At 63.8% G+C, this 10461-nt stretch overlaps 1 protein-coding gene across 1 annotated transcript; it reads right to left on the bottom strand.

Moving 5' to 3' along the window:
- Positions 1–36: 36 nt before the first annotated feature.
- IGFBP4 (insulin like growth factor binding protein 4) lies at positions 37–8827 on the bottom strand. The gene is made up of 4 exons (XM_058858052.1): positions 8384–8827; positions 2552–2706; positions 2310–2444; positions 37–2071 (listed from the first exon to the last, which is right to left on the bottom strand). The coding sequence occupies exons 1-4, from the start codon at positions 8763–8765 to the stop codon at positions 1943–1945; spliced, it is 801 nt and encodes a 266-aa protein (XP_058714035.1). The 5' UTR covers positions 8766–8827; the 3' UTR covers positions 37–1942.
- Positions 8828–10461: the final 1634 nt, after the last annotated feature.

Raw genomic sequence — 10461 nt, 5'->3', positions numbered from 1 at the left:
TAAAAGACAAAACACACTCAATAGAAACACATCAAATAACAGGAAATTAAATACAGTAATTACCTTTTTTGAGGATACAAAGGCTCATGTGTACTGTAAAAGGTCGGTGCTACACAGGAATCTGATGGGACGGGCTTGGCCCGGGAGGGACGGACAGGGACCCCTTGGGCACCAGGGGATGCGCTGGGGGTGGGGGACACTGGTACATGGTTGTGTGTAAATACAGCCCTAAACTACAGGAGAGATGCTACGAAACGCTGGAGCCCTCAGAGCGGGACACAGAACGTGCCCTGGTGCCTCGGCATTGCCAGGAGCCCCCACACCAGGAAAGGCCCTGCTGGAGCTGCCCTGGTGTCCACGGGGAGCGGCCGAGTGGCCAAGGCCACCGGGCTGGCGCTGCCACTGCGCAGTGTCCGGGGCTGCCGCAGGGGACTGGCACTGGGACTGGCCCTGGGAACCCCTTCCTTGGTGCGCTGGCTCTGGGGGGTGGCAGCAGCAGGGACCCCCCTCCCCACCGAGGACTGTCCTGGCAAATTGACTCGGTTTAGAAGCTGTGTGTGAGCAGGGCCACGGGCAGCCAGGGCAGGCAGGGATCTGGCAGAGCACGGGGCAGGCAGGGGATCAGGAGAGCAGAGGGTGTTTCACTAAAACTGAAACACTTCATTCCCATTGCGGGGGCCTTGGACAGGACAAATCCACGTGGAAAACCAAAACCTACCACTGGGGCCATGGAGCCAGAGGGTGGGGCAGGAGGGGATTGGAGAAGTCCCCTCTGTCTTTGGCACACTTTCCACGGCATTTTTATGTGAAAAATTTCCATCCCAGCTTGAAGAAAAAACAGGTACAAAACCAGTGACAATTTCTCAGCTGAGAACTTTGTGCTGGTGAAATCTGCAGATCCCATCACGGAGACATTCCAGAATCCATCCCAGTTTTGTCACATTGGCCAAGAAGAGAAGACAGGAGCCATCACCAAAGCCATCACCAGCCATCATCATGCCCTGGTCCCTGGGGATGGAGAATTCCAGCCTCGGGGCCTCTCACAGTCACACAGATCCCACCAACAACATTTTTTAAATACTAAAAAATTTAGGGAAGAAAGAAAAATCTCGAACCAAAAGAAGCTCTTCCCCCTGGGATGTGTTTCCTGGGCATCCCTCACCCCTCCACCCTCCCCTCAATGCTGCTTGCCTGGGGATCCCGACCCCCTGACCCCAGGATGGAGGAGGGGAGACGGGATGGATGGGAGGCTTTGTCCCTGCACAGGGAGTGGGATGGGGCTGGGCTGTGGGGAGGAGGTCCCGGGCTATGGGGCTGGGAGGCTGCAGCAGGGAGGGGGAAGGTTTCTTATTGCTCTGTGAGGCCGCAGTGCCCTTCACACACACACGCTCGGGGTGGGATGCAGGCGAGGGGGGGTCTCTCCAGATTCCCCCAGTCCTTGCCTGGGCAGCCTCTCACCAGCAGGGAGGGCAGGATGAGGCACTTCTGCTGCTGCAGAGGTGCAGCATGGAGGGCACCGAGCTGCAAATGCGATGCTGCCACTGCACCCCCCGAGGTGCCAGGTGTCCAGGGGTGCCTGCGGGGCCAGGCTGAAAACCAGGGGTACCACAGGGCAGCAGCAGCAGCATCAAGGGTACCTCCCACCCACTCCACCCAGACAGCCCGACCCCAGCCCCAGAGCAGCATGCTCCAAGCCGTGTCCGTGTGGGATGGAGGTGCCGCTGGCGTGTGCCGGGACCCCTGGCAGTGGCCGATAGTGGTCATGGCGCAGGTGGCGGTGCCGTGGGCAGCCCGTGGCGCAGAGCACGCTGCCATCCGAGGCGCATCCCGGGGTCCCCCGGCACCAGGGCGCTGCTCAGCAGTCACGTCCCCTCTCCTTCTCTCCAAGGCAGCCCCGGCGGGGGTCCTGGCCCTGCACGGCGCGGGGCCGCCGCGGTCACGCTCACATGCTGTCCGCCAGCTGGTGACAGTCCAAGTCCCCCTTCAGCTCCAGGAAGCCCGGCAGCTTCACTCCCGTCTTGCGGTCCACACACCAGCACTTGCCCCGCTGCCCATCCAGCGCCGGGTGACACTGTGGGGATGGCTTCGGTCAAGGACACCCAGCCTGGGCCCCGTGGCCATTCCCATGGGCTGCCTGGCAACCAGGAGCTTTCTTTGGGGCTTTACCACCCCCACCCCACCCTGGGGCTTTTGTAAAGGGTCCCCAGCGTGGCAAGGGTAATTCCCACCAAAGCCAGGAGCCTTCCCAGCCTCACCCTGGCTCTAAAAATCCGCCCCTGTTCCCCACGATAGGTCAGAGCCCCTCCTACCTGCTTGGGGTGGAAGTTGCCGTTGCGGTCGCAGTTGGGGATGGGGATGACATACAGGTCCTCATGTGTCCGGGTCTGCGAGGCCGCCAGCCTCTCCAGAGCCCGGTGCAGCTCGCTCTGGCACGAGCCCTGTGCCTGGGGAAAAGGAGGGGCTGAGCTGGTGGCAGGGCTGGCACCTGCTCCTGGCCCAGAGCCCCAAAACCCTGGAGCAGCCACCCTGCCCTCCCCAGCCTCGTGCTCACCATGACCCGCGTGTCCTCGCGGTGGTGAGGGCTCCCGCTGCTGCGCATCTTGTTGCCGTTGTTGACCCTCTTCGCCTGCTGCTTCTGCAGGCACTTGCGGTCGTGGATGCTGCAGGGGCTGAAGCTGTTGTTGGGGTGGTCGATCTCCTCCTTCTCTGCAGAGACACAGACCAAGGGAGCTCAGTGCCACAGGGCAGGCCTGGGAGTGGCAGAGCCCCCACGGTGCCCCAGTCTCCACAGTGCCACTTGCACCCCGAGGAGCAGCATGCAGTGGATTCTGGCAGGCTGCACATCACCATCTCTGCTCCCCACAGGCGTCATTCACAGTCCTGCGTCCATCCTGCCCCTGCAGGGCTGAGCTCCCTGCAGCACTGGGAAAGACTCCTGGGAGCTTTTCCTACTCATTAGCCACGACTAACAACTTGTTGCCATGTGTTTGTTATTGCAGGGTCACAAATGCCTGCTGCAAGTGCTGGGCAGTGGCTCCTGTGTGCTGGCTCTGGCTGTGCCCTTGCCAGCCACGTGTCACCGGGCACCAGGGGCTCACCCACAGCACTGGAGCTACAGGCCTGGAAGCTGACCCTGGGACACACAGCCAATGAACCCCAGGACACCCCCAGTGCCCCCCAAAATCTGCCTCTGAGGAGCTGCAGTGGCAGTGGGGGCACCGGGGCGGTGCTGAGCCCCCGCCACGCCCGGGGCAGCACCGGGCGCCACAGCCGGGAGTGGAGCCGAGCTCTGCTGCGGGGCACGGCCCCCGCCAAGACATGAAAGAAGAAATTCCTGGAATAAGAAAGTTAATCTCCCGAGGGGCCAATCCCAAAAGGCGGCACTTGGCATCCCCGCCTGCGCCAGGAGCGCAGCCAAGCTGCCGGCCCAGATGTTGGCAGCTGGACAGAGCGTCATGAGACGAGGGCTCGGCGTGACTTTAGTTTTTAAAAAGCTGTCGGTTCCTCCGGTTTGGGGCCCGTGAAGACTCTGTGGAAGGGGGACACCCCAGGAGCCAGTGTTCCTCCTGTGCTCAGAGCTGCATCAGGCACAGCCCGAGCAGTGTTTTGCCCCCAGCCCACCTGGGCTGTGCAGGGAAGTGGCTGAAATTCGTGGGGTTGGGCTTAAACAAATCAATATTGCAGCTGGCAGCAGGGAAAACCTTCCCAAACCAGGCAGGGGGTGGTCACTTGTCGGTGGCACACCCAGGGGCTCACAGTGCCAGGACAGGGGCTGCTGGGTGATGCCTGGTACAGGCGCTTCCCACAGGCGGGCAGAGGGGTCGGAGCCGCAGTTTCCTGCCCACTGTATCCCCACGGCATCCCGCTCCTGATCTCCCATTGGCACCTCTTGCCACGGTCCCTTGCAGTGCAGGGCTCCTGGCCCAGCTCCTGGGGGTCTGGTTAAAGTCCAGAGCGAAGCCCAAATCAAAGCCCCCTCCCTCGTGGGTGTTATTTACTTTTTGCTTAATCTGTCCATATTTTCCAGGAAATAGCTCATGCCCTTGAAATTTGAAACACAAACCCAAAGTCTCCAGGACCCTGCACAGAGCGGTGCCAGCGCCATGAGGCTGTGGCGCAACGCGGGCGCTGGTGGCAGAGCCCTGCCGGGGGCTCAGGGGCTCTGGCAAGGATGCTCTTTCCCTCCCCTGTACCCCTGTGGGGACACACAGAGGAAGAGCTGGGCAGATTTGGCACCGGTGGGGACCACCATGCCAAAATTCCGGCACTTCCATGCGCTGCTCCCACTCCATGGAAAGGCGGGACCGGGAGGCACCGGCGCTGCCCCCGCAGGGAAACCCTCACCGATCGCCGGCACAGCCAAACACCCCCTCCTCCGCCCGCCAGCCGTCTCCAGAGCATCAAATCTCCCGGCTTAAATAAAACCAGATGCCAATAACATTTTCATAAGGTCACATGAAACGCCGGTGCCTCCGGGCAGCGAGGCGGCTCCTGACAGCACCCGGGACCGCGGTCCCCGGCTCTCAGGGAAGCTCCAGCATCGCTGCTGCCCTTGGGGTTACTGTCCCCCTGCAAAGTGACACACAGCTGCTCAGGGAGCCTCTCGCCTCCCTGGAAATCAGACTGGATCAGAAAATTCACCCTCAGCACAAAGACTTGGGAAAGGCAACATGTGTGGAGCCCAGAGCTGCCCTGATGCCATCCAGTCTGCCACCTATGCATGGGCACCACCACCCTGGAGGGATGGAGGGTAGGGGGGGTCCCGATTTGGCCAAGGAAAGTCTCTCTGCTCGCTTTGGAATGGAAGTGGGTGCCGAGGGGATGGGAGGGGGTGCTGCCCTCGCCGGACACATAAAACAGCCTGTCCCGGGAGGAGGAGGAGGATTCCTGCCCGGCCTGTGGACAGGGGACACAAACGAGTCATTCAGCATCGCCTTCAATTAACGGGAGCTGCAAATGAGGTTGGTCACGTGCCGAACTTGTGATTCACAGCGCTGAGTCCGAGGGAGCGGTGAAGGGCTCCGGCTCCACCGCGCGGATCCCGTGGGAGCAGAGCCTGGGGCAGCCAGCAAAGCCCTGGGACCTCGTGCGTGTGTCCATGGGGACAGACAAGTGTCACTGACCCTCACAGCCCCAGCGCTGCTGCTCCCTGTGCCACCAGCCCCAGCACGAAGGACCTCTGATGCCTCAAAGGCCAGAAAGGACATCCACGTGTCTGTGGCCAACATGGCAGGAGCCGCAGCGAGCTCCAGCACCCTCCATGTCCCTGCCCAGCACCCCCAGTGCCACATGTGGGTGGTCCTGGCAGGACCGTGGCAGTGCTGGCTCTTGCCTTTCTGGGCTCCCGACTTGGCAGGCGCCAGCACTGGGAGGGCTGCGCTCTTTTTGCCAAGTGCTGGCTCTGGCAGAATGTGGGGAGCTGGGGATGGGGGTGGCAGGGGAGCAGGCACCAGGCACCTACTGCCCCTTGGCCTGGGGTGGCAGCTGGGAGTTTGGCCTGTCCCCATCCCGGGACACGCTGCCCTGCTCAAACACGGCTGAGCACCTCCCACCAGTGTGGGACCGAGGGAGGGCAGGTCAGGATGCAGGACAGGGAGTGAGGGATGCAGATGGAGGTGATTCCCCAGAGGCGCCAGAACATTGCCAGGAGCAGCACCCAGCCTGGAAAAACCCAGGTGTGGATGAGCCCCACCCCAGGGGACAGATGGGACACGGCTGATCCTTGCCTGGCCGAACCAAGCCTGTCCTCCCTACCTGTGCACGGTCCAGCCATGGCTCAGCCACTGCCATTCCTCCCAGTCACTGCACATAGGAAGGAAACATGATCTGTCCCAGTTTACAGAGACCACACGGGATGAACGCAGCTCCCATGGGTCAGGTTTTCCCAGACATAATCATTTACCCAACACTAAATCACTCATCCTGTGTGTTGGGGAGTATGTCCTCACCTCCTCCTGGCTGCCACACACGGGCTCAGCCACCACCACCTCCAGCTGTGATGGAAAGCCATGGTTGGGACGTTTTGGAGCCAGTCCCTGCACAGGACTTTGGCCGAGGAGTGGGATCCCAAAGCCAGTCCTGAGCTGGCGGGGCTGGGAGGGAGTGACAAGGGACAGGGTCCAGCACAAGGTGCCCACTGCCATGGAAGACGGTCTCAAGTCAGGCGAGCAGCCAGTGCTCCCTCACATCCCTCGGGTGCCACAGCTCCCGGGTGAGCAGAGAGGCTCTTCCTGGCTATGGAACCGGGAGCCATGTCCAACTGTTCAGAAAGCCCAGCCCCCTGATCCCAGCCTCTTCCCTGGAATGCGGAGCCCCCCGGACAGAGCCCCCAGACAAAGTGTTTACTGTACGAGCTGCGCGTTAACCGCTTCCCAGCCGCCGGCACCCGCTCGGCCCCGGGGCCGCGGGCACAGCCGGGGGCACCTGCTCCGTACGCCCCTGTCCCTGAACAGGCATTTCATTCCCTTCTGCTGATCCCGAGGGACACATCAGAGGCCGTGCCAGGGTGCCCTCGCTGTGCCAGGCAGCGTTGTGTGGGAGCGAGGGGTCCCGCAGCCCCCAGCCCCACACTCCCGGTGTCCCCGGGCTGCGGAGCAGGTCAGGGACCCGCGGGGGAAGGTACCACTGGGACTGCACCGACCAATATTCTGTGGGTGTCCTGCCCACATCCTGACGGGCTGTCCGGGACACACGGGCTCCTCCTGCCCATCCTGCTGCCTGGCCAGCACAGTGCCCGGCGGGCGACCCGGCTCCCGCAGCCACCCACCCATCCCCGGCCAAGCCAAAACACCGCGGGAAGGAAGGGAAAAAATGCAAGTCTGTTTCCTAAAGGCTCTGGGAAAAAATGTTGCATTACACAGGGCACGGCCAAAACCAACAGGGCTTGGCAGCACGGCGCAGCCCCGGGCCAGGGAGCCCAGACAGCTCCTGCAGGATGTGGGATGAGGACAGACAGGCAGGACAGGGGGGCTCCAAGCACTCCCAGCCAGCTCCTGTCCCTGCAGGGGGGTGCCTAGAGGGGTCTATCCACGAACGGCACTCATCACAGCAGGGACACCAGAGGAGATGCCATGGATCAGACGTGCAAGGAGGGAATGGAAGTGGGATCCAGCTCCCTGCATGGGCAGGGACAAACATTGCTCCAGTCCCTTCTGCCCCCCAGGGAGCTCCGAGTGACCCCACGTGCGGACCCAGGGTCAGGCTAGAGCAGCTTGTAGATTGTTCTGGGATGACACTCCCCAGCATCAGGGGACATAGTCCTGGTCACAGGATGGGAAAAGGAGACCACCGATGGACCAGGTCCCCACACTCATTCCCTGGGAGCAGCTTCATTCCCATGGTGCGACTTGCACAGCTCTGGGGTGGGTTCCCACTGCCAGCTCTGCTCTCAGACCCCAGATCCTGCCCGAGCAGCAGGGGCGTGGCAGGGGGGCCACGATCACCACCTGCAAGGCAGACAGAGCACACGGGCAGCAGCTCCTCCAGCCTGGCCCTGCCTGCACCCCGCTGCCCTGTCCAGCACAGCACAGCTCCCACACAGCCTGGAGGAAAGCAGGTGCCCCGTGCCCTCTTTCCTGTTTCCTCCCGGCAGTGCAGCCAGATCTGCTGGCAGCATCCCAGGGGTCACTGTGCAACGGGAGCTTCCCTGGCAGCCGGGATGTGTCCCCAAGGGCTGCAGGTGCTCGTGGGACACTGGGCTGTCCACGTTGCAGCCAGGGCACAGCAGGTGAAGGTTTGCCTCTCCAGCACATGTGGTGTCAGTGGCTGTGACACTGCTGTGCCCACAGTGGGTAAGGATGGCACAAACGGGAGCCACTTGTACCAGGTCTCCTGCAGCCTGTCTCTGCTCCCTGGAACATGCTCCCTGCATTCCCATCCTGCTTCTTAGAGTCATGGAATTGTTTGGGCTGGAAGGGACCTTAAAGACCACCCAGTTCCACCCTCCTGCCATGGGCAGGGACACCTTCCACCCAACGAGGTTGCTCCAAACCTCATCCCACTTCGCCTTGAACACTTCCAGGGATGGGGCAGCCAGAAATATTCTGGGCAACCTGTGCCAGAGCTTCACCACCCTCACAGGGAGGAATTTCTTCCTAACATCTAATCTAAATCTTCCGTTCTTAGTTTAAAATCCTTCCCCTTGCCCTGCCACAATCTATCAGTGTAAAAGTCACTCCTCATCATTTTTATCAGCTTCCTCTAAGTACGGGAAGGTCCCTGATGAGTCCAATCCTTTAGTCACAGCTCTTGCCGAGTGAGCAGGGAGTGGGTTGGTGCCAACAGGGGTTATGCCACTGCCCCTGTGAGGGACAAGGACCCCCAGGCACCCACCCAGGGTACCCACCCTGGGCACCCACCCTCTGCCGCCCCTCCGCCGCCTCACCTGGGGGCTGGAGGCTCTCCTGGATGGCCTCGACGTCGGCCAGGTCTGTGCAGATGCCCTGGCCGTGCATGAGGGTGCGGAGGGGCCGGGGCTCGCCGCGGGGTGGGTAGCAGCGCAGCCCCGCACCGCAGCGAGCGGTGTAGACGCCGCAGGCGGTGCCGCGGGGCAGAGCGCAGGTCGCGCAGCACCCGCAGCCCGGCTCCCGCACCAGCTCCGCGCAGCCCTGCGGAGCCTTGCACCGCGCCAGCCGCTCCTCCGAGCACGGCGGGCACTGGATCGCCTCCTCGCCGCTGCCCGGCCGCGCCGCCGCCGCCAGCAGCGCCAGCACCACCGGCAGCACCGGCAGCGCCGGCAGCACCGGCAGCCCCGGCCCCGGGCGCATGGCGGCCCCGCTCCGGCCCCGCTCCGCGGCGCTCGGCTGGCGGCGGGCGCGGGGCGGCGGCGGCGGCTTTATGCGGCTTTATGCGGCCCCTGGCCACACCTCCCGCCGCCGCCACCGGGGCCACCGGCGGGGCCGCCCCCGTCGCCACCGGGAACTCACCGGGCAGCGACGCTCCCCCCGGCGGCGGCCACACCGGCACTGGCACCGGCGGCTTCAGCAGCGGGGCCGCCGGCGGGGCAGCCCCTGCGCCGGGCAGTGCGGAGAGCCGGCCCGGAGCCCCCAGCCCCGAGACACCCACCCGAATCACCCGCCCCCTCGACCCCCTGCTCAGTCCGGAGAGCAACGGGGATGAACGGGGGACACACCGTGCGGGGCTGCAGCGCGGGGAATGCGGCCGGGACCCCCGGGGTGGGCTCCGGGCTCCGGGTGGTGGGGGGCCCCGGCGGGAGGAAAAGTGCTGCTGACAAAGGAGCGTCCCGTGCGGCTCGGCCCCGGTCTGCCCGGGACGGCCCAGGGCGGCCCTGCCGGCTCCCCGAGCCCACCTGCCCCCGGTCCCGCAGCCGCGGCCCCCCGCGCCCCCCGCCCCGCACAGCCCGGGATAGGTTGAAGGCTGCCGGCACCTAGTGGCTACTCGGGAAAAGAGGGAGCGGGCGGAAGCCCCGGCTGCCTCCTGGGACCCCGGCCCCGTCAGTCCCCGCAGCACCGGGCGAGGGCTCGGGAGACGGCAGGGAGCAGCCCCTGTGCCCGGGGAACAGTCCCCGAGCGTCACCCGGGGCTGGTGATCCCCGAGCCCCGGGGCATCTCAGTCAACATCGGGACTGGGGCAATTGGAGGGACCTGTCTACATGTGGCAAGAGGGTCGTGGGCACTGCAGCAGGGTCTTGGGCACAGCACGGGGGTCTTGGATATAGCGGGGGGCCGTGGTGTGGGAGTCAGTGTGGTGGGTGGGACAAGAGGAGCAGAGCTGCCTGTCATGCAGGGCCTAGGCTGAGAGCCCCAAACTCATCTCATGGATGAGTACATCTAGTGCTTAAACTGGCATTTTGAGGCTTGAGCAACAGCACTGATGGCATTGCCACCAGGGCTCTCCAGACCATCTTCTCTCTCCCCTGCAGGTCAGTTGGGCAAGTGCAGACAGGACAGGGGCAAACAGGGTCTATGTCCCCTGCGCCCCCCAGGCCCCACAAGGTATGGTCACCCAGCACTGCTCTGAGCCCCTGCTCTGCTTGGCACTGCTGCACAGTGGCCGTGACTCGGGGCAGAGGCACCAGCCTTGACCCAGTGTCCCAGCAGAGACCAAACCCAAACAGGTGCCCAGCCCCGCTCAGGCTGTGGCACCTTATCAGGCCTTGGCAGCACTGAGTGCTCGCCAGGGAGACTGTTGTGTCTGCAGGCAGAGGCAGCGCCAGCGGCCAGTGGGGCACACGGGGGGGACAGTGTTCCCTCACCTCCACCCAGGCACTGCTCCTCCAGGTCTCTGTCCCAGCACCATCCTGTAAAATGGATTGGGGCTGGGCTGGTGCCCCCGCAGTCGTGCTGCCCCTACCCCAACCACAGCTCTGAGGCCACGCAGGGGCTCAGTGCTGGTGTTTGGTGCTCAGTGTAGCCCAGGTCCTTGCCTGGGGCAGCTCCATGCCCTCAGTCCTTGATGGGGGAGCTCTTCAGGATTCCAAAGGCTGTGGGGGCCCAAACTGGC

Source organism: Poecile atricapillus, chromosome 27 (assembly GCF_030490865.1).
Source record: "Poecile atricapillus isolate bPoeAtr1 chromosome 27, bPoeAtr1.hap1, whole genome shotgun sequence".
NCBI classification, from domain to species: Eukaryota; Metazoa; Chordata; class Aves; order Passeriformes; family Paridae; genus Poecile; species Poecile atricapillus.
The sequence above is the reverse complement of the archived record's forward strand: the minus strand, read 5'-3'. Positions and strand labels throughout refer to the sequence as shown.

What these genes read in the sequence shown, in the direction of transcription:
- IGFBP4 (XM_058858052.1), bottom strand. Translation starts at nt 8,765, where the DNA reads ATGCGCCCGGGGCCGGGGCTGCCGGTGCTGCCGGCGCTGCCGGTGCTG. An exon ending in GGAGAGCCTCCAGCCCCCAG is followed by an intron (nt 2,707 to 8,383) that starts GTGAGGCGGCGG and finishes GTGTCTCTGCAG; the next exon opens with AGAAGGAGGAGATCGACCAC. An exon ending in GCGAGGACACGCGGGTCATG is followed by an intron (nt 2,445 to 2,551) that starts GTGAGCACGAGG and finishes CCTTTTCCCCAG; the next exon opens with GCACAGGGCTCGTGCCAGAG.